Genomic DNA, 23,736 nt, shown 5'->3' on the forward strand with positions numbered 1-23,736 from the left:
TACCTAGAAACTATGTTAAAAACTGCCGTTCAAACCGAAAAGATCCAAGAAATGTTTTGACTCACTACGTTTTAGCCTTAATATAGTCTTCATATTTTCCGGCCCAAGGAAAACATCAGAATCAAGTGAATTAACCATCCTTTCCCAATATTTACAAAAAAGAGACCGATTACCGTATAATTAAATATTTGCAAAATTTATTCAATTTAAACACAAGCACTCTATATATATATTTATCGTGATTAAAATATATTGGATGATTCTTGTATCTCTCTCAGGACATAAAATAATGTCAACGAGCCGGGATCGAAATCGGTTTGCGATCTTGACATGTTTCCAGTTGAGACTTTTCCCTATTTCGCACTCAAACAGTTGCTCGGGAGAAAGAATTTTTAAGTTTACCGCCGAGAGATGAGTTCGAAGCGGGACTGGACAAATCTGGCAAGTGCACTGGTACTTAGCATGCTGGGAATGTAACCGTATCTAGCAAACGGACCAATGAAAAGGCTCCGGTCGAAGGTGGGGGTTGTCAATAACGGTGACGATGATGTTGACAATGAGGGGGGGGGGGAGAAGATCTTCGGAGATGGGCTTTTAACGGCTGAGAGTGGCAGTTAATTGGAGAAGGGGAGGTAGAAAGTAAAACAGAGTTGGTAACGATTATAAAGAGAGGGGGACAAAGAAAGTAAAGAAATTATTGCAGTGTGTGGTTTGAGTAAAGTAGGAGTGGAAAGTGTAAGAAGAGGTCGGAGAGAAGTAATTGGTTTTGTAGGGAGAAGTGTGAGGAGAGCTTGAGACATCGCAAGGCCTAAGGCCGGGTGTCAACTATTTTTTAAGGGAGTTTCCAAATTTGAAACTATGAAAGGTTTGTAAGATACACAGTTTTACTTATATTTTTTTCCATCTAATTTCTGTTACATTTTCAACATTTTGTTTTTCCCTAAACTTGTTTGTGTTTTTGAATGTTTCTTTTACTTTCACCAATTTAAATAGTTTCGTTGGAAAAAAAAAATCTATCAATTTCCCTTAAGTTTGAACGAATTGAACACTACTTTGCAATATTTTAAAACATTTATTGCAAAGTAGTGTTAATATAGTCGATTCTAAAATTTTACGCAATTCATTGATGCGACTATTTGTACAGATACTACGTATATTTAAATTTTATATTTAAAAACAAAATATACTTGATTCTAAAATTAAGATCTAATTTAAAGCAGATACTTGATCCTGTATTAAGTTAAATGAGTAAGCTTTTATTTATTTGTATCCACATCACTTTATTTGGAGCTATAACGATTTTTTTTTAAAAAAAAGACTAGATGTTTCGTATTAAAAAAACTTACTGTTTCATTTTGCAGAATACTAATTTCTCACATGACTGTCTTAATTCATTAAAATAAAAATACTCAACAGGAATTTATTCTACGTCTTTAATATTAAGAGTAGTTTAGTACGCTGGGCGAAATGCTTAGTGGCATTTCACCCGTCTTCTTGTCCTGAGTTCAAATTTCTGCTGAGGTCAACTTTGCATTTCATCCTTTCGGGGTTGATAAATTAAGTACCAGTTGAGCACTGGGGTCGATGTAATCGACTTACACCCCCCCCCCTGCCCCGAAATTGCTGCCCTTGTGCCAAAATTTGAGATCAATATTTAAAATAGTTTTAAAGCGGCGAGCTTGCAGAATCGTTAGCACGCCGGACAAAATGCTTAGCTGTATTCCTTCCGACTTAAGTACCAGTCGAGATAAATTTCTGTCGTTTTCGTGAACCTTTTTTTCATGGGGGGCTTTGTTTTCAATTAGAATACTGAATAAAATCCCATTCTATTCGATTCCTAAGCCCTAAAATTTCTCGGTGTTCGTGTCTGTTGTCTGGATAATGTTGATGCCATACAAACACTCCCACCTCCCCAACACTGCAACTGATATTCACAAGACAAATAATTTACTCATCTCTTTGTATATTAAACCTGTAACTCTTTGAGCAACTATTTATTTTCAGTCATACTTCGGAAGTATTTTCTTTCTATTTCAACATTAACTTAAACATTGATTTCTTGTATTTTTGTTTATAAAGTTTATAAACTGAATATTTGGACACACATGCATGGAATTGCTAGTAGAATTCACTCTGAGAGAATGAATGGAAGTGTTTGAATTAAATTGAAAGTTGAGGAGAAGGAAGCATCAGAATACTTTGTATTATAGTTTTTGTTTTGTCTTTTTCTTTTCTGACAACTTTCTATATGTTCATACTTCGTTGGATCTCTTCAAACCCTAACTGTTCTCAACTTTTAACGGACTTGTAACTCCCCCACCTCTTCCTCCACGACTTCGTCTTTTTTTTTTTTTTTTTTTTTAGGCAGTCTTCCAACTTTCCCTCCTTTACTTGCCGCCACTTGTTTTTATCATTTTATTTTTAAGGGCTTGGACTTTTTTTTTATTTATTTAAAATTATTTTAATTCCTACATCTTACTAGTTTTGGGATCAGTTTGCATATAAACTTTACCTGGCTACACGTGTTTTCTGGGGAGAACATGACAGACAAATAATATTGCGAACTAGTTTTATTTTAATCACAACTTTGGATATTTCATATATAAATCCTTAAAATCCTTTAAAATGTTTTAGCCCGAAGGCCGCGGCCATGCTGGGGCACCACCGTATGTAGAGGTTATCTTTTTTTTTTTATGCATAAAAAAGAAATTTTTAAAAAATTACCCAAGATAATTTCATAAAAAACGTTTCATTGTTTCTTTAGTGTTTTAGTATCCCTGTTGTATTTCGATCTGATTAATCTTCAAGATAATCCGTTCTTAAAGGGGAACATTATATATTTAGGTTCCTATGATGCCCGCCAGTTTTTCCTTCGAAGTTTGTCCGGATAAAATGTTTAATCTGTTATTCACGATGTGACTAGCAAGTGTTCAATCATAAAATATAAAAGTCTCCTATGTTTTACTTTTTCAATAGAAATTCCAGTCTGGCAATTATCTAAATTCGTTTGCTGTATTTATTTAATCTCCAAAGTTATGATTTAATTTCATTGAAAGTGATTCTCACCAAAAAGTTTTCGCGTTGTTGTTCCTTTAAACTGAATAGTTTTATCTTGATTGCACAATTACAATCTATCTTGTATTTGACATGTCTATTTTTGTATGAAGAATGTTCCAAATTTGACATGATCGTCGTTAATTAGAACTAAACTCTTGTCTAGACATGTCTTGTGATGTAAAGTTTCCTTGGCGATAACACACAAGACAATTTTTTTGTTCAGCAGCTGGCCACTCGTCATATACATTGTGTGTTGTATATAGATAGATACGTGCGTACTTATCTGTCTGTTGTACTATTGCAATTTTTTGAAGACCTGTTTTCATCTCATATTTTCATAACAAATCCTGGATGGCATGGATTTGTTTGTAACCATTAGTGATGTTTTACTTTTTGTACTCCGTCCTAATTATGATTAGATTTCTATACAAAAAGCTGGCCCTTCTAGGTAATTTGATTTATTTTGTCTTTATACATTTGGTATTTACCATTCTGATTAATGTAGCTTAGGACATTGCTTTCTGAAAATGACCATTTCACATCTGATTGTGATTGGTAATTACGATGTCATATATTTTGTTAGGAGGGGTGCCCCCCCTCCCTGTTTAGTGTCGTACGAGATAGTTTGTAGAAGAACATTTTCTGAAATTACCAAAAACTAAAAAAAGTTGCAAGCAGAGAAATAGTGTGCTTAGATCAAAAACGCTGCTCTTGATCTTGTATCAATAAGATTTCATTAGGTATTCAAATATTTTATTCTCCCAAACTACAGAGAAATTGTAGAAAATCAAGAGGTGCAAAATGTTCCTCAATTGAGAATAGTTTTCTCACAACTATAAGGGCCCATCTCTGTCAGCTGCTTGTTTGTGTGCTGTCTCTGGTTTACATTTGAACATTTATAACTGCCTCCAAGCTGTTGGTAGTTAGAAGCTGTGAGAGGCGGGCATGTCAGGCACTGGATATACTCTAGTGACTGGTTACGGAAGACTGCTGCTGAAGTGGAGATGAAGTCTGTGTCCATATTAGGGCGATTGCCTAAATATGGATATGGTCATCTATCTTTTCAATAAATGATTAAGGTTAAATTTTGATGCACTTCTTAACGAAAGCTTTACTAATCTAAACCAACATAAAGAAGTATGTGTATCTATGTATGCAGACAGACACACACGCACCTTTCGCCCTTTCAACTTTTTTTTGATAATTTAAATTTCGGTCATACTCTTTCCGCGCACTTATTTTTCAAACAATCTCATCCAACATCAGTTTTACTATGCATTTTTTAACCATTCCTTTTATTCGACGTTTTAGATACAGATTGCTATTGTATACAGACTCATTTTGGTATTCTGAATTTTGCAGTGATACGAAGTTTAAGCAGCCTTCAAAAGGGATCAGAGAGTGCTTTTATACCCATCCACGTGACAGCAACAGGACCTCGGACCCGAAGCAGGGTCACTATTTGGAATCTTCCTGAAGAAATTCTTATATTACTGCTGAAAGAACTTCATATTAAAGAATTATTAAATATGAGAGCTGTAAGTGACTTGTTTCCTCTCCTGCCCAATATGATGCCCTGTTACTCTTTACTCTTTTACTTGTTTCAGTCATTTGACTGCGGCCATGCTGGAGCACCGCCTTTAATCGAGCAACTCGACCCCGACACTTATTCTATCGGTCTGTTTTGCCGAACCGCTAAGTGACGGGGACATAAACACACCAGCATCGGTTGTCAAGCAATGCTAGGGGGACAAACACAGACACACAAACATATATATATACATATATATATGACAGGCTTCTTTCAGTTTCCGTCTACCAAATCCACTCACAAGGCATTGGTCGGCCCAGGGCTATAGCAGAAGACACTTGCCCAAGATGTCACGCAGTGGGACTGAACCCAGAACCATGTGGTTAGTTAGCAAGCTACTTACCACACACCCACTCCTGCGCCTATTTTACTTTGGAAATTATCCATCCTGTGTGTATGTTTCCGACTATCTTCTCTGTTCCACTATTCTTTGGAGGACCTGTTGGAATAAGTCCTCGAGCACCTTCTAAGGTTCACTCCCAAGCATGATGTTGTCCAACCATCTTGTCTTTGGTCTACCCCAAGGTCTTCTGCTTGTTGTCTTGGCTTGTAAAAAAACCGTCTTGTGATTCTCTCCTGTAACATTTTAATCACATGTCCATAGTACCACAGCTGTGACTTTTCTCTGCAGAAGAATAGTGGTTCAACCTGAAGAGCTCTGAGTTATGCACCTTGTTGAAAGACATTACTCCAGAGATCCTTTGGAGGAACCCCACTTATTTTTCACAATCATACTCTTTCAGTCATTGCCCAACATTCATGACCATAGGTGAGGATATGCATGAAAGCCAATACCTGAGGATTAAATGCTACAATTCTGTGAAATTACCCTGCAATTCTAACCTCCTGCTTCTCATCTGTCATGGATGTGTCTTGCTGTGATAAATACTGAGTGTTTCATAATGTCTCCAGGCAAAGTACAATTTCAATGCTCAAAAGTTTTCATGTATGTTTAAATCTTGTAAAGATTGGTCTGGTTGGGTTGAAAAGGTTGTGTGTGTATAAATCCTTAAAATCCTTTAAAATGTTTTAGCCTGAAGGCCGCGGCCATGCTGGGGCACCACCGCTGATTTAAAGTGTGCGAGACAGCGCCAGTGATTTTCAGGGTATGAAGAATTCAACGAGAGTTCAGATTAACGAAGTAACCACACGGCTAAGCCCACACACATGGTGTGTGTAACTCTTCATTTTCAATTATTAACAAACTAGCAGTATCGCCTGGCGTTGCTCGGGTTTGTAAGGGAAATAACTATAAAGCATTTTTAGAGAGTTATAGCAAAAAAAATGCATTAGAAATGGGGAAAAAATGATGGTAAATTTTTTTTTTAATCGTTGACTCATCGTAGACATTTTTAGAGAGTTACTTCCCTTATATAATAGCGAAAAAATGCATTAAAATGGTAAATGATTTTTAAAATCATAGACTCATCGTAGACGCGCGCTAATACCCGGAAGGGCTCGATATGAATCACGACTATAATGTGGGAGTAGTTAGGAATCTAAATCGTAGGAGACAGACACACAACTTGACTTTTATATATAAAGATATTACTTATATTTTCAGGTTCATCCTTATTTCCGAAATCTCATTGATAACAGTTTGTCTATATGGTCTGTTGTTAATTTCCAAGATTCCTGGCCATCAGCAAATAATATCAAGCATTTTGAGAAGTGAGTAGAAAAGTTCAAGAATGTTATCAGTTTTTGTTTTTTTTCTGCATCTCTCTCTCTATCTCTCCCCCCCCCCACACACACACACAGTAATAACATAAATGACCTTTGTACAATTCTCTAGTAAATTAATTTGGATATTGATTAAGAAAATCTTTTCTTTCGAATAAATTTAAATGGTCTGTGATTCAAGAATAATTAGTATTAAATGTCTCTTTTTAAAGAAATTTATCTGAGTTTCCTTTTTAGAACTTCTATATATCATTTATAGAAACAGCCTATAAAGAGACAATTTATTTCTAAACAAGTTCTAGTTTGATTTTACATACAGTTCTGTCATGTCATTAATAACAAATAATGTTGAAGAAATTGAATTGATAATGTTGAAGAAATTGAAACTTGGCAATACATTTGCACAAGATTACCATTTTTTATCTGCTCATAATTGGTTTTTAAATATTAATGGATTGACCATTTACTTTTGAGTGTGGGAGGAGTGACTTGAACAAATTTTGTGTAAAGCTTTTTTTTTTTTTTTAACATAGTGAAAGTAAAGCAGAATCTATTATATATTGCACAAAATCAAAAAAGTGACACAAAATAGCAGAAAATATTTGTATGAAGCTAATTTTCTTTGAGAAAGGCATAAATATCTCACAATCTCGGTTTCTTTTATAAATTTGTAGCATATCTAAGTAAGAATTCATTTTGTTACTAGTATATGGCATTTGTGTGGCAGAAACTAAACATAGAATACAACACAATGGTCTTTAGTTTTCTATATTTAATTTCTTTGCTTTACATTAATATATAATTTGCAAACTTTGTGCCAATGCAAAAAAAAAAAAAAAAAAAAAAAAAAGTCAGTTATTTTTGTCCTAAAAGATAACCTTAGGCTTTCTCATACTTTTCAGTGCTGCCAGTCAGTGTAACGTTGAAGCTTTGGTGAAATTAGCTCTGGCGCATCTTTATAATGAAGGATGTATGTATCTGCTCTTAAGTTTATTCTATTTTATAAACTCTTACTTACTGCATTTAACATAACCCCTAACTTAAGTCAATCAAATTCACATATTTTATGCAGTTGATTGACTTGTGTAATTTAAAACTATTTTATAAACTCTTACTTACTGCATTTAACATAACCCCTAACTTAAGTCAATCAAATTCACATATTTTATGCAGTTGATTGACTTGTGTAATTTAAAACTACAGTTAATTGCAATGATGAAATTTTATCAAACATTAAATCTTAATTAGTATTTGGTTTGTAAATTGTGATAATTTTCTAATGAAATTTTACGTAAATCTTTGCAGTACCTGGTGATAAAGAAAATAAACAAATAACACATAATGGCTTTGTTGCTGCTGAGATGTTTTGTAAAGTGGAAAGGTTATGTTCAGGTTCTGATCCCTTCTGTTGGCTGTTCATTCGCCCTCCATGGTCTCTAAATGGTGCATGCTGCAAAGAATGTGTTTTCACCTACCTCCGGATCTATTTACGTAAGGTTAGTATCTTTTCCCTTTTTCTTGAGCAATCAGTCTGCTTAGACAGAACAGTACCTATTGCCTTTAACAGTTGTTTTTAGAGATGAAGTAAAAGGTTAACTCTGTTTAGTCTAAACTGCAAAGTAGTCAGTGACAGGACTTCCACCTGTAAAAGCCATGCCAAACACAACCAGGATGGTCTATTTCTTTTGTTGGTGTGTGTGCCAAACGATGGAGGGCAACAAGAGCTGTCCAATTAATGCAAGCATAGGAAAACTGACATAGAAAATATTTCTTTGTGGCTAATAAAAGGGTTCAAATGGGCTCTTCAATATTTAGTAAACATTTGATGGAAGGAATTGAAAAATAACAAGAAACAAAGGGGTACTATTGAAAAGGTAAAAAATTTTGTTCAGAATAGAAACTGGTTTTAGCTTTATTAGTTATAGGTCTCTACTCCGAACAGGAACATGAATGGCTTTTAACTTGTATTTTCATTTAAGGTAAGTTTGCATTGTTCAGAATATAATTTAGGTATATTTTTAGGATAGAATGCTGTGTAGTTAGCAGCAGATATTGTACGATAACTTACTCTCTTTTACTCTTTTACTTGTTTCAGTCATTTGACTGTGGCCATGCTGGAGCACCGCCTTTAATCGAGCAACTCGACCCCAGTACTTATTCTATCGGTCTCTTTTGCCGAACCGCTAAGTGACGGGGACGTAAACACACACCAACATCGGTTGTCAAGCAATGCTAGGGGGACAAACACAGACACACACACATACATATATATGACAGGCTTCTTTCAGTTTCTGTCTACCAAATCCACTCACAGGGCATTGGTCGGCCCGGGGCTATAGCAGAAGACACTTGCCCAAGATGCCACGCAGTGGGATTGAACCCAGAACCATGTGGTTGGTTAGCAAGCTACTTACTACACAGCCACTCCTGCGCCTTGGTATAGAATATTGTTGCATCAACTACTTGGGTTGGCTAGTATGGTGAACAGTTGGCTGACTGAGTCCTGGTTTATCAACAACTGGAATTCACTGGGAGCTGTCTATACATTGGTAGAAGAATATTGTTAGACATTGCAAATATTGGGTTGGTAGTATGGGAACAGTGGCTGACTGAGTCTCTGGTTTATCAACAACTGGAATTCACTGGGAGCTGTCTATACATATACACAAAACCCAAGGCAGCCTTATTTGTTGTTTCAGGTGGTTGATCCTAAAATACAGATCTGTGTTGTAAAGACTATAATGCTGCTGGGAGAAGAAGGAGGTCAACAGGAAACAATGTCATTGCTGGAAGAAGCGAAGGAACAAGGATCTGCTGCAGCCTCTTTCATGCTATGGGAGAAGAAATATATAAACAATGTAAGTCTTTGATGTCTTTTGCTTGATTCATAGGGTTTTTTCCCCTTTGCTAGCTGCAACGAACATTGATTACTATTCCAAAAACTTTCACTATCAAATATTTTACCAAATTGGTACATGATATTGCAAATGAGAGCCTCTTACTTGGTTGCTCCATCTTGTAGAAATAGCAACAGAATCACACTTGACATCTTAGCATAAAGGACAGAGATAATGTGGCCTTAACCCTTTTGTTACTGTATTTATTTTGAGATGCTCTGTGTTTGTTTCAATTATTTTATATATAACAAAGAATTTAGTAAAATAACTTAGTTATCATTCAGCTAGTGTTAGGAACATAAATTGTGACTAAGGTTTGGTGGAAGATTTTAATTCAACACTTATGAAAAAAAGACATTTGTACTCAGAGCCAGAGTTGGTTACAAAAGGGTTTAAACAATAGGATGATCAGATGTCTACTAGATTGAGATTGACATGGAATTAAACAACATTGCTAATCAATACATTAGTCACCTCATCACAAGATTTTGTTTTTATATTGAAGCATCTGCAGTGAATATGAAATGGCATTTTATTATTCTCTGGTTAGCACAAAATTTGAAGCTCGCTATTCATGAGATAGACTAATGTCCCATAAACTCACTGGGTTATTGAAGTGCCACTGCAAACTTTATTAAGGAAAGATTATTCCTTATCCATAATAAAACTATGCTAACAAAACTTGTTTTTCTACTAGGTAGACAAGGACATTAAAAGTTAGGTGTCGTGTCCTGTTCATGACACTGCTCAGCTGGTAGGTGGACACATTACTAACTTAATCACAATTCTGAAATAATTTTTAAACACTATTATTGTGATAAAAATAAATTTCTGTCTGAGAAAAGTAATGATATATAAAAAAAAAAAGCCGAAATATTGTTCTGTACTGTTTCAGAAACAGTAAGAACATGTAAAATGAAATATAAAACCATTTGGCTGTAGATAGATTTCCCTAAATGATTAAAATGCCAGTCTGCTACTTAAAAAATGTAAACGCATATATATTAGTTTGATTTCAATTAATATTCAGAACCTTTTAAATTAAACCATAAAAAACGTTTTGTTCTGTTTTGTAACAATAGCAAAATTTGGAGCCTTCTGAGGAACTAGAAAGCATCAGAGAACTACGTGATATTGCCAGTAGTGGGAATTTAAATGCTCAACTCACCCTTTGCCATTACTACGCTTCATCAAAGTTTGGTGGTCTTCATCAAACCCAAGCTGCTGCTTTCATACGGGATTTTGTGCACTCCTCAAAATCTTCCTCAATTCAAAAGATATTCCGATGCAATCATGAACTTACACCAAATATGAGGTAATTTCAGGCTCCTAACCTCTTTTTGCATGTCAAAAGGCAGTTTTTATATTTCCTTTTTTTTTTTTTTTTTTTTTTTTCCTTTCATATTGGTTCACTGTTACTTTAACAGTCATGCACTTCTGGGTAGCTGCCACATCTTCATTAAACTGTGCTTCTACCTACTCCTTTTTCATACCAAATCAATGACTGCTTATCTATCACTGAAGCTGCAGTGATTCCAGCTATTTATTAACATTAGTTTTAGTTTTGTTCATCTACAGTCTTTCCAGATTTTAAACGTCCCTAACAGATCTTTGATTCTGCTCTAAGATCCAGATCATCTGCAAATGGGCTCCACCCATGGACAGACAATTTCTGCTGTTAGGGTTTCTTGAATTTGATGAAGATGAGAAGGCTCAGGATAGAGCCTTGATGAACTTCAAATTGCTCACCATATGGTCAGTCCTGACCTTGTAGTTCCCTCATACATGAACTTGACAGCTCTCATGAGCCACCCTGTCAGATACTTTATTTAAATCTAGAAAGGTGAGATATTATTATTTATTCAACACAAATGTTTCCTTTGTAGATGTTTCATTAAGGATGTTACTTGTTGCAACAATAACTGTTTTTTAGTCATCAGTTCAAATATTCACTTCCAGGTACATCTTGGTTGATTGGCTTGTGGAAGTTGCTGAAATGAAAGAATTGTCTAGTCAGACTTTGCATGCCTCCATTGCTTTGATGGATCGATATTTAAAAATCCACCCAACTTCCAGAGGGATCTTGCAGCTTCTTGGTGTGGTGTCAATGTTAGTTTGTTCAAGGTGAGTCTTTTCCACTTGTCAGTATTTTGAGTAGTGCATGCCATTTACTGTTAATGTACAGAAATATGATAAACTGTGAACTAGGTACAGGTGGTGAAACCTTTGCTTCCCAACTACATGGTTCTATACCACTGCATGGCACCTAGGCCAAGGGTCTTACTATAGCTCAGGCAATGAGTGGATTTGGTAGACAGAAATTTAAAGAAACCCTTCACGGGTGTGTGTGTCTCTGTGTGCTTGTCCACCACCACCACCACTTGACAACCAATGTTGGTGTGTTTATGTCCTTGTGACTTAGCAGCTTGGTAAAAGAGACTGATAGAATAAGTACTGGGGTTGATTTGTTCAACTAAAATTCTGCATGGTGGTATACCAACATGGTTGTAGTGTAATGACTGAAGACAGCTCTAGAACCTAACACATGCATTCTTCAATGTCTCTGGGAAGATGGGTTTTTTTTTTTTGCATACACACTTGTGTTGCCTATCTCTATATTAATAAACTTTCTACTCTTAGTTTCACCTCCTTATACAGAGATGATGCAAAGATTTGTTTTATATGTAGCAAATTTATCTCCTATTAAGATGTTTAGAGGATGAGACACAAATGAAGTAGAATGTTGTAGCTCGTTTGAAACGTGTCAATTTATGTTTCAGTGACTAATAAAAACAATTTCTAACTTGAGTACAACATGGTCCACAGTTGATATCTAGTTTATTATTAACCTGAGACAAATAAAAGGCAAAATTAACTTGAGTACGGTTATATAACACTTGGTATTCTATCCACTACTCTACTAATTTTGCCAGCAAGCTAAGACATTTCTTATTTATGTACTTGTATATATTTTTAAAACTCTTCACACATTTTCTTTCTTCCTTCTTTAGATATTTAGGTAAAGATATAATTACAATTCGTGAAGCAGCTTGGTTAACTGATAACACATACAAATATGAAGATGTTGTGAAAATGATGGGGGAAATTGTAGCCACCTTAAAAGGCAGTATCAGGGTAAGTAATACCTTTGTTTTTGTCCCCCCCCCCCTCCCAAGTGTAAGTAATACCCTTCTTATATTTACCAAAAACAAAGCTAAAGTTTATTTTAAGGTTGTCACAACTTTATGGCTGAGGCAGTGACAAACAGCTTCTGGTCTTGAAAGTTTCATTTCTTTGATATTTTGCATACTTGCAGATGCAAGTGCTAGGCTCCGCATACTGGATAGTAGAAAGTTTATGGGGTCATCAGGGAAGAACGCACAGTGTTTCGGGGCCTGCCTCCCAACTGTATCATTGTGCACTTGCTAGATCAACTGGTTGTCCGGTTTTGCTCAGTATTCTTCTAGCCATTATCTAAGCTTTTGTAAATTTAACTTTTTGTCAGTGTGTGACTGTTTTCAAATTAAGATCTGTTTCTTTCTTTCAGAGACCAACAAGTCTTGACTTTGCAGCAATATTTTGTTTGTTAGATGAGGTGGATTCAGTCAGTCATAATTTGGTCAATTACATCTGTGAACTCTGTTTACTCCATTCAGAGTTGGGTCAATACTCAGCTGCAGAGATGGCAGCAAGTGCTTTCATTCTGTCTCGCATCATATTAAAGTCTGGTAGGTCACCTCTTGCTTCTACTTATCTTAGTATATTGTTCTTTAGCTATTCTAGTTGTACGCATCCTTTACTTTTTCTCATAAGCGACCTATGTAAGGCTTGTAACTGCCCCCCCCCCCCCTCTGTGCTAACAATTCTCATGTTATACATAGTCGCATTTTTTATTTTTCTGATAAAAGCAAGATAGCTTCTACATAGTCACTTGAAATAGCAGTTACATCTCTATTATTACCCTTTTGTTTTAAATAAGCAGAAGGGTACATTTGATAATATGCTACTGTATGGAGGACCATATGCCCTGATAGTGACTTGGAATTGGTCTGCTGGACCAGGGCCAACCTTGGGCTAATTAACAGCAACTTTGATTTCACCAAAATTCTCCATGATAAAGAAGCTGGTGTTACATCTAAGAGCCACTTTATGTGACTCTTGCCTACACTTAAAATTGATTAGTGTAGATTGAAAAAGATTTAGGCCAATGGGGGAGTGGCCAGTTTTTTATTACCTCTAGCACTTTATAGGTAAAACAGTGTTTTGTACCCTGGGTTAAATATTTTTAGGGTATAGGCGTAGGAGTGGCTGTGTGGTAAGTAGCTTGCTTACCAACCACGTGGTTCCGGGTTCAGTCCCACTGCGTGGCACCTTGGGCAAGTGTCTTCTACTATAGCCTCGGGCCGACCAATGCCTTGTGAGTGGATTTGGTAGACGGAAACTGAAAGAAGCCCGTCATATATATGTATATATATATATATATATATATATATATATGTGTCTGTGTTTGTCCCCCCAACATCGTTTGAAAACCGATGCTGGTGTGTTTATGTCCCTGTAACTTGGCAGTTCGGCAAAAGAGACCGATAGAATAAGTACTGGGCTTACAAAGAATAAGTCCTGGGGTCGATTTGCTCGACTAAAAGGCGGTGCTCCAGCATGGCCACAATCAAATAACTGAAACAAGTAAAAGAGTAACAACTGGATGTATAAGTATACAGATTTAAAGAATATTGTTTGTGTGTATAATGTTTGTAGAGTTGGTCTTGTTTGTGTCTTGTAAGATTTTGAATTACTCTTTTGAAAGCTCTTTGTATCTTGAAGTACATTTCTTATGCAGATCTCCTATGGCCAGAAAAAATGGTACTGTTTACTGGAGTTTGTCTTCGGGATCTTAGTGCTTGTGTTATACACATACATAGAAAGTGGTATGTATTTTTTGTCTGTTCCTTCTATGATAGATCTTACAAGCAACGGGAACTTTTAACTGTTTGGGTTTCATAGCTTAAAGCACTAGTGGTCATATAGCTTCCCTGAAAGTTCCCATTTGAATGTAAATAGTTAATTTGTAGACATTGATATTTCTGTTAGCATTCTATTCAGCCATAGTGTTAATGCTTGTTGGGCAAACTAGATCAAACAATTATGTGCTGTCTTAAGGATTGACCATGTCTAGTCTAGCACCTTGACTTTTCTACTAATGTGTTGCTTTAAATTATGGTTTGTTGACAGTAAAAATATAGACTAATTCAGAGTGTAGTCAATGTTTTGAGCTATTGGGACAGGGATATGTTGGATATAAATTGTCTATAGAAAAGATTTGCTTTTATTTATATTAAACAAATTCCAATTTATTTTTCTCTATTCAGTTTTTTTGAGGGTGTTGTTATTGACCATCGGGATGTTGTCTTGCAAGCTGTCAAACTACGATATAGTAATGAAAATTTTGATAAAGTTAGTGATAGAACGGTAAGTTGACAGGTTTTCTGTTAAGCTTTAAATGTTTGTACTGTAAATTATTTAATATATGCTATTGGCCAGCATTCCTACCAGAAAGACTTTTTGTTTCTGTATTTTCACTGATGAGAGCTTAAGCCTTTTGTTACCAAATTTCTGTTGAAATACATTGCCTTTGTTTCAGTTACTTTTGAAAATAATGATGAATTCAGTAAAATACGATGGTGTTTGGAACATAATATAAAATTTTGATGTAAAGCTATTGATTTGAATAACTGGAAGTTTGTAATCACAGAACCAGGGGCTGTCTCGGGCAGGCTGGCATTGTATCAATAAGGTTAAAAAATTCTAAAATATAGTTTAGCACTCTATGATATAGAGTGAATTCTAATAGTGAATGAATACATTGTCTGATATTGGCTAAAGATTTTGAATTTTTGCTTACATAAAAAGCACCATCCGTTCGTGGCCGTTGCCAGCCTCGCCTGGCCCCCGTGCCGGTGGCACGTAAAAAGCACCATCCGTTCATGGCCATTGCCAGCCTAGCCTGGCCCCCGTGCCGGTGGCACATAAAAAGCACCATCCGATCGTGGCCGTTTGCCAGACTCGTCTGGCACCTGTGCGGGTGGCATGTAAAAGCACCCACTACACTCTTGGAGTGGTTGGCGTTAGGAAGGGCATCCAGCTGTAGAAACATTGCCAGATCAAACTTGGCCTGATGCAGCCTTCTGGCTTCCCAGACCCCAGTTGAACCGTCCAACCCATGCTAGCATGGAAAGCGGACACTAAACGATGATGATGATGAAGGGAATAGGGTACAATTCCAAATCTAACACTTGTCAGCACTTATAATTTTTAATAGTATTTAAGCCTCTTCCCTCAATACTGCTCCCCCCTTTCCCAGCCGAGGGTCTTTGTCTTACACAGTTACTTGGTGACCCTGCCCGTGCTGGTACCATGCGAAAAGCATCCAGTACACTCTGTGCAGGTATGGTTGTCTGGTAAGAAGCTTACTTCCAAGTCACGTGATCTTGGTCCAATCCCACTGCATTTTGGGCAAGTGTCTCCTACTATAACTCTGGACCAGCCAAAGCCTTATTAGTGGATTTGGTAGAAAGAAACTGAAAGTTTATCATATATGTATGTGTTATGTGCGTTACTGTCCTTGCTTTGGTGTCATGCGATAGTTATAAACGGGAATCTCACCATGCAAGCTAGCACTGTCCTTCATTTTGGTCATGGAGAATATTACCTTACTTGGAAATAGGCATGGGTTGGCAACAAGAGCAGCATTCAGTTGTAGAAAATCCACTTCAACAAATTTCATCCATCCATGCAAGCATGGAAAAGTAGACATTTAACAATGCTGATGATTTGAGTTGGGTTTGTTGACAGTAAAAATATAGACTAATTCAGAGTGTAGGCAATGTTCTGAGCTATTGGGACAGGGATATGTTGGATATAAATTGTCTATAGAAAGGATTTGCTTTTATTTATATTAAACAAATTCCAATTTATTTTTCTCTATTCAGTTTTTTTGAGGGTGTTGTTATTGACCATTGGGATGTTGTCTTGCAAGCTGTCAAACTACGATATAGTAATGAAAATTTTGATAAAGTTAGGTGCTCTTACATGGCTGGAGGTAGAAACCTGTCTGGTCATGGGGAGTATTACCTTATTTGGAAATAGGGGAGGGTTGGCAACAGAAACAGCATTCAACTGTAGAAAATCCACCTTAATTTTATCCAAGCATGGAAAAGTGGGCATTAACCCTTTTGATGCCAGCCTGGCCACAGCTGACCCAAAAAGTTTTTGGCTCAAACGACCAATCCAGCCAAGAAAAGCCATTGTTATATAAATGTGAATTTCAGCACAAATCTTGTTCGTACATTCGTGAAAACACGTAATTTCACTTAGTAAATAATAGAGTTGTAGTATCTGACGTGATATCTGAACTCTATGAATTTTGGGATTTTTTCTTCAGCGATTTTTTTTTAAAAACTTTTAAAATGGATAGGAATTCATGCTATCAAGCAGTGATTCCGAGTTTAAGGGCTTTTAACGGAAGATATGGAGAAATCGAGCAAAAGTATGAATCAACTACAAAAGCACGTAGTGTATGAAAACAAACCTGATATTCTGTATCCGAAACTAAAAGCGGCAACAGTGAGGACGATTTTACACTTGAATGGAGTAAGAGGTTAAAAATATTTTTATCAGCAATTTTTCTGAGGAGATTGGATCTGCTCAGTCTTTCTCAGGAAGCAAAACAATTAGACTTTTTTTCGTATTTTTTCCAGTAGGTTTGTTTGAAGCCATCACTGTGGAAACAGACCGTTACTCTGATACAAATTACTGGAACAATAAGGAACCTTTTGGTGATCAATACATTTCCAGTATTATGTCAAGGACATGACTTGTGGAATTGAACCATCATCGACTGCATTCAAAACGCATATAAAACACTCTACAACCCTGATAGATACCTATCCGTCGATGAGGGCATGGTGAGGTATAAAGGAAGGGTATGCTTCCGACAATATATGCCAGGAAAGCCCACCAAATGGAGGATCAAGGTTTGGAAAATTTGCAGAGCAAATACTGGGTACTGCTGTGGGTTTAGTTTTTATACTGGGGAAAAGAGACAATAATGTTAGTCGGCCTGGGGTATGATGTGGTCTGGAATTTCTCACCTCCATACCATAAGCAGGGCCATATAATGTTTTTTGACTTTTTTTTTTCTCTTTTCTTTTTGGTTTGGTCGACCTTGCGGTGGGTTTAGAAACCGTGATATGTTCATGTGTGCTACAGTAATTGCTAGTAGACAAAGCTTCTGTTGGCTATAAAAAACGCAAAATTGCCCCCCCAAAAAAGGGTGAAGTAATCCAACAGCAGAAAGGAAGTCTGCTAGCGGCCGCATACAGAGATAAGGGGCAGATGAATTTTATATCTACCAGTGCATGGACATGTGTAGATGAAAATGGCACCCCGTTTATGAACCTTGATTATAACAGGTACATGGGCAATGTAGATCGGTGAAACCAAATGATGAGTTATCTGGTTGGTAGACTGGGTTATAAATGGTAGCGATACCTGGTTTGATATATAGTAAACATGAGCATTGTATATGCATTTATATTACCGTATTTTAATGTGTATAAGGAACCTTTTTTTGTCAAAAGTTAGGTTCAGAAAGTATGGGAGTTTCTTATACATGGATAGTATTAGAATCTCTTACAAAACCTTTTCCAAATTTTAAGCCTCAAAAATGAGGGGGTTCTTTATACACGTTAAGATACGGTATATACCAAATCAGAAGGGGCTCAAAAGCAGTGTGACCATCTGTAGTTCTGAACAGATGTAGCAATACAGTTGGAGGCAGGTTATTCCTCCAAAACAATAACTGTTGGAAGGAAAAGCAAAATCGAATTTACTTTTTAACTTTTATTTGTCTGCAAGGTGAGTGACGAGTTTTGATTTAATTTCTATTTTGTAAATCTTTATTATATATGTTCTTGTGTATTCATTTTCTTTTTTTTTTTTTTTTTGCTTTCTTTAAAAACAAGTTCCAGTATTTCATTTTATTTTACTTTTACCTGTTATGTGCATTAGATTAAACTGATAATCTAGTATTGTGCACAATTTTTCTATATTAAAATTTTGTTGCATATCCAATTGACTTATTTTCTGTGGTGATGTTTCAACAAAATTTATTTTTATATTTTGCTGAATTTACCTGCAATTAGTCACTTTGAGACTAAAGTTATGCAATAGAATTAAGAACCCTTTCTTCAGCTATGTTCCCAAAATCACGTTAATATGTTAAATAAAAAAAAAGTTACAGTTTAATGAAACTAGTCTAAATTCATGATTTTAAAATTTCATTGAAACTCAAGGGGTATATTTTGGTTAGAAATCTAGTAAGGAAGGGGTTAAACAATGCTGGTGATTTGAATTAGGGTGTTATTACCAGGTGCTATTATTATATGGCTGGAGGTGAAGAAAAGGTTGCAGTGGACTACGAGAATGTGAATCATCCACTAATGTAGATGAAGAACTTAGAGTAAAGAGGTTCCTTTGTAGCTGGATCTAAACCAGGTGAAGTCAATTATGTGGTGGCTTTTTTATATACAACTAGCAGTATCGCTCGGGTTTGTAAGGGAAATAACTATATAAGCATTTTTAGAGATGTAAAGTATAATAGCCATCTCAATATGGCTAACCACAAGTGTTGGGGGGGGTGTTACTGTAGCTTTTTACGTTCTGAGATTTAATAATAAATTTTTAGAGAGTTACTTCCCTTATATATGCCAAAATTGCATTAAAAATGGGAAAAATTGATGGTAAATTTTTTTTTTTAATCGTAGACTCATCGTAGACGCGCGCTAATACCCAGAAGGGCTCGATATGAATCACGACTATAAGATACCCGGTTTTGGTTAAACTGCACCGCAAAATGTGGGAGTAGTTAGGAATCTAAATCGTAGGAGACAGACAGCACACAACCTCACTTTTATATATAAAGATAATACAAAATGTAGGGCAAATTTATTTGGAAGTGGGTTTGAATGTAGTTGGGTTATATTGATTTGTGATCCAATCTTGTTTTTATTTTTCTGTAACTTAAACTGTTTTCTCTATTCTTAGATACCACACTATGGCGATGTTTGTTCTCGCCTTGGCATGGCCAGCCAGCAGCAGATCAGTGATCCAAATCATCGGCGTAAATGTAAGAACACTAAGGATTTAATAATGTCACCATCTCGGAAAAAAGCTATCAAAAGGTACAGTAAAATTATATTGAAGTTTTGGAAGCTAAGAGAATTCACAGCAAAGCTTTGTTCTGTTTTTAATGGAATTTGTTATATAAAGAAAATATGCTTAAAAATTTTATGTTTTTCCATTACTATTATTTTTCCAGTTATTTCTTGATACTCAATGGAATTGTACTAAACTGATTTTATAATTCTCCACCTATTGTTTGGAAACATTTTCTGGTTTTTATGATAGTTGTAAAGCGTAGACTGTTGAGATATCCCAGACATATAGGCTGGGCTACTAATTAAATAGTTATTAATAGAATGTTGAGTTTGTTAAATGCTGCTTCATGTCAGAAAGTCTGTTTTCCTATTTTTATAAGACACCTGAGAAAAAGTATTCAATATATAAAGTGTTAATTGTTTGAAGCTGATTTACTCTGTCACTACTCTGAGTTTCTCACGTGCATGTGTTTGCAAAGCAAATGCATCCCGGTGAGAAACTCATAGGGTTGTGAATCATCAACTTGAAATGAATTTAAATTATTTTATTCCCACTAAAAATCTACGGTGTATGCTGAAAGCTTGTGTGCTGAATGATGCAGTAATTCTTCTATAGAATACCAGTTTCATAAATATTGCTGCAATCATGAAATGCATAGTGTAATGTTTAATGGTAAAGTAAGCTACTATGCAATCTGTCAGCCTGCAAGAAATTAGACAGTGTAGTCACTGGTATATATGGAAGCACTCCATTGGTTACGACGATGAGGGTTCCGGTTGATCCGAATCAACGGAACAGCCTGCTCGTGAAATTAACGTGTAAGTGGCTGAGCACTCCACAGACACGTGCACCCTTAACGTAGTTCTCGGGGATATTCAGTGTGACACAGAGAGTGACAAGGCCGGACCCTTGAAATACAGGTACAACAGAAACAGGAAGTAAGAGTGAGAGAAAGTTGTGGTGAAAGAGTACAGCAGGGATTACCACCATCCCCTGCCGGAGCCTCGTGGAGCTTTAGGTGTTTTCGCTCAATAAACACTCACAACGCACGGTCTGGGAATCGAAACCGCGAGTCCGCTGCCCTAACCACTGGGCCATTGCGCCTCCACTGGTATATATACAAAACTCAGTGTAGTCAAGAAGCAGATGAACACCTTTGAACATAGGTTGCTTAATGAGGGCTAATCTGGGGTTAAACCACCAACTGAAAATGTTAAGTAGATAAAGGCATTATTTTGCAAAATAGATATCATCTGGTTAAATTATGTCTGCTATAGAAATGTGGTATATTTATATAGAAATTTGTGTTGAAATGTGTTTTGCATTGACTAATTTATTTACCTGTATTGTTTGAATATGTATTTCAGATCAATCAGTGAGAAAGATTTCTTTGGTGTTCCAACAACATCCAATGGTAACAACTCAACTCAAATCCAGCTATCTCCATCTTTGCTCAATGAATCAGTATTATCCGGTTATGAGGGGGACGAGGAAGATTCTGTGATAGACAATGATCGTGAGTATAGTTATTAGTTCATTTTTTGCTTCAGTTTACTTAACCAGAAAAATCAATCTATTCTTGCATTGCGGATGAGTGCTTAGTAGTAGGAAGACTATTCAGCCATGAAAATAATTTTGTCAACAAAACTCCTCCCGCCCAAGATTTATGAAAAATAGATGCAAAATTTGTGTGTGTGTAAATTATTGATTCTTTGATTGCCCTCTTGGTATATCTTTTTAATCATAATTTCTTTAATTTTTATTTATTTTCAGTGGAACATAAACCTATGGATGTCCCATCCACTTGTTCCTGTGATCCTGCTGACTGTGGTGTTGGTGGTATGACAGCTGCTCCAGTCCGTTATCAGGGTCGATCTTATATTGTCTTTACAAGATCGGCAACTTCTAGTTCTACCACTGCTGCAAGTTCTCATGTGGATTCACTACCAAATGGAAGCTCCGACAATAGCAATGCACGCCAGGGGTCACCTTGTAGTCAGCCAGATGGCTGTAATCTCTGCCATTTACTTGACATCCGATCTCAGGCAAGAACTGTTTATGATTCTGGGACCGAAGAGGACTCTGATGTTGAAGACGACAATGCCAAGTTCAATCCTGCTTTTATGCGGACAAGATCTCGTGTGCGACCACACTGTGTTGTTGGCAGTAGCTTCAAAAGAAAGTGTAAAACTCAAATTGGTAGTGCTTCAAAAACTTTTGTCATTCCATAGCTGACTGTTTTCAGGAATGTTTCATTGTTTATGATGGTGATGATCATGATTATTGTATGCATGTGTGTATATATAGACAAATGTGTGTGTGTGAATATTTATCTGAAGCAGTTTTAGATAAATACACAGCTGGTGAATTTTGGCCTGATTAATAGGGGGACATTATTTTTTCTGTATTAAGTGGCAAAAAATAGCATTTGCTGAGTCTGTAAAATTGTGACTTATTTTTGTGCTCAAGTATATTAGTGTTTGATGTTATCAACAATGATTTATGTTGGAAGACTACATTATTAAAAAAAAAAAAAGATGTGTAGGTCTTTGGTAATGACATTTTTCACTACAGCAAAGATGATAGATAAAATATAAAAAATTTATTGGTGATGGAAGCAGTACTGATACCAAAAGGTCATTTTTACCTCTAACTTAATATGGGTGACTTATTAGAACACCAAATACTGTATTGTTAGCTTTGAGAGATTCTCTCATATAGAAGCTTGGTGCATAAGAGTACACACACACACAGATCATAGCAAAGGAAATTTGTCTGTCATGGGTGCTGGAATTCCCATATCACATTCTGATTTATTGGACCTTGTCAGTGGTAAGCACCGGTCACTGCATGCCAGTCAAGTCTTGCTGCCATTATATGTTTGCATCTTTTAATGTGTATGCTTTTATACACAAAGCACCTATACAAGAGGATTTCTTAAGGTTAGTGACACAGTATTCAGTGTTCTATCAAGACATCCTTGTAAAATTGGATAGAAAGATATTAATTTATCACTTATTTCCAAACTGATGAGCAGCCAAGTAAGAAGTGGGCTTTCAACAGATAGTTTACACCTATTTGATTCTTTGTGATCTCCATTTCACCTAAGTTGCATTGTTGATACAGTGTAAATAATCAAACTCTACAGCTGTGTATTTAAAACTTGCTTGAAGGGAAGTTTTCAGTTTCTCTCTCTCTCATGTATATATATATATATATATATTACGTATTTAGAGAGAGAGAGAGAGAGAGAATCATGTTCAAAGACATAACCACTCTCCTGCTCACACTTTCTTTCATCACATTATTGCTCAATATAAAGTGGTGGGTTGTAAATTTGAAAGTTGAAATTTGTTCCATGAAATCTTTGTTTAAACTTTTTGTGGTTAGTGTCACAGAGCAAGAGATCAATAAACTGAGTCCATAAGCTGGTTTCTATTCTTTGCTGAGGTAAATTCACCTCAACTATACCTCTTGAGGAAGTTATGAATGCCAAATTCTTTCATTACTCATCTCATAAATTTCATTGTCTTGCAGTGAGAGGTCAATTATAAACTTTCATTCTTTGAAACTTTGTCTGTCTTAGAATTGCAGTAATTTTTTACTCCAAAATTGGAAAATTTTGTTAAAGCAATCTATTAGAATGTTTCATAGTTTTAGGTTTAGTCTACTTATGTATGCAGTGGATGGATAAGCTTCATATTTCTTTATATTTCGGAATGTGTGTGGGCATGAGAGATTGAAGCTATATAGAAGTTTGTAAAAAAAAAATAATTTTATTTATTACCTTCAGACTACGTGCTAGCTGTGTGATGTTCTATCCATGCCGACTCTGGCAGATAATGTTTAAACTAGTCTCTTCAGAACAATATAACATTCAAATTGACATTTCTCACTTGGTACCACATTCTACATTCTGTTGTTTTATTAGCATTCAAAAGTTGAGCTCATTCCTAACATTACATAATTTACCATTTGATATGAAATACATGGAAGTTTTATTTTTCAAGTACACCTTTTGGTTCCTGTTGTAATAAAGACTATCAACTTCTGATTGAAATTCTTTAAGTGGTCTGAGGAAATTGAAAAAGGATTACAAAATGTATTATTTGTGGGTGTTTCATCTGTATTACAATTTAAACAACATTGCTACCTTCAAATTGTCATCATAACGGAAGTGTGATTTGGGGTGATTGTCGTATCTACTCATTACCTAAGCAATCATGTGTTTATATTTGTGTAAACAAGTTCAAATATTAAATTGTTGCCAATATCATACTTCCCGAGCAT

At 35.9% G+C, this 23,736-nt stretch overlaps 1 protein-coding gene across 3 annotated transcripts; it reads left to right on the top strand.

Moving 5' to 3' along the window:
• Positions 1-690: 690 nt before the first annotated feature.
• Positions 691-23,733, top strand: LOC115209721 (cyclin-F-like). 3 transcript variants are annotated; one of them, XM_029778218.2, is made up of 15 exons: positions 691-865; positions 4,420-4,595; positions 6,213-6,319; positions 7,234-7,301; positions 7,637-7,827; positions 9,031-9,189; positions 10,311-10,543; positions 11,188-11,352; positions 12,240-12,363; positions 12,776-12,956; positions 14,069-14,156; positions 14,598-14,697; positions 19,333-19,469; positions 20,814-20,962; positions 21,220-23,733. In XM_029778218.2, the coding sequence occupies exons 1-15, from the start codon at positions 859-861 to the stop codon at positions 21,675-21,677; spliced, it is 2,343 nt and encodes a 780-aa protein (XP_029634078.1). In that variant the 5' UTR covers positions 691-858; the 3' UTR covers positions 21,678-23,733. The 3 variants fall into 3 exon arrangements, with proteins under 3 accessions (XP_029634078.1, XP_036357468.1, XP_029634077.1); XM_029778217.2 differs by lacking the exon at positions 691-865 and adding an exon at positions 3,360-3,505; XM_036501575.1 differs by lacking the exon at positions 4,420-4,595 and having other exon boundaries at positions 692-865.
• The last annotated feature ends 3 nt before the right edge of the window (positions 23,734-23,736 follow it).

This window comes from Octopus sinensis, linkage group LG3, assembly GCF_006345805.1.
Source record: "Octopus sinensis linkage group LG3, ASM634580v1, whole genome shotgun sequence".
In the NCBI taxonomy this organism is placed as follows: domain Eukaryota; kingdom Metazoa; phylum Mollusca; class Cephalopoda; order Octopoda; family Octopodidae; genus Octopus; species Octopus sinensis.

What these genes read in the sequence shown, in the direction of transcription:
- LOC115209721 (XM_029778217.2), top strand. Translation starts at nt 3,439, where the DNA reads ATGTTTTACTTTTTGTACTCCGTCCTAATTATGATTAGATTTCTATAC. An exon ending in AATTATTAAATATGAGAGCT is followed by an intron (nt 4,596 to 6,212) that starts GTAAGTGACTTG and finishes TTATATTTTCAG; the next exon opens with GTTCATCCTTATTTCCGAAA. An exon ending in ATAAAGTTAGTGATAGAACG is followed by an intron (nt 14,698 to 19,332) that starts GTAAGTTGACAG and finishes CTCTATTCTTAG; the next exon opens with ATACCACACTATGGCGATGT.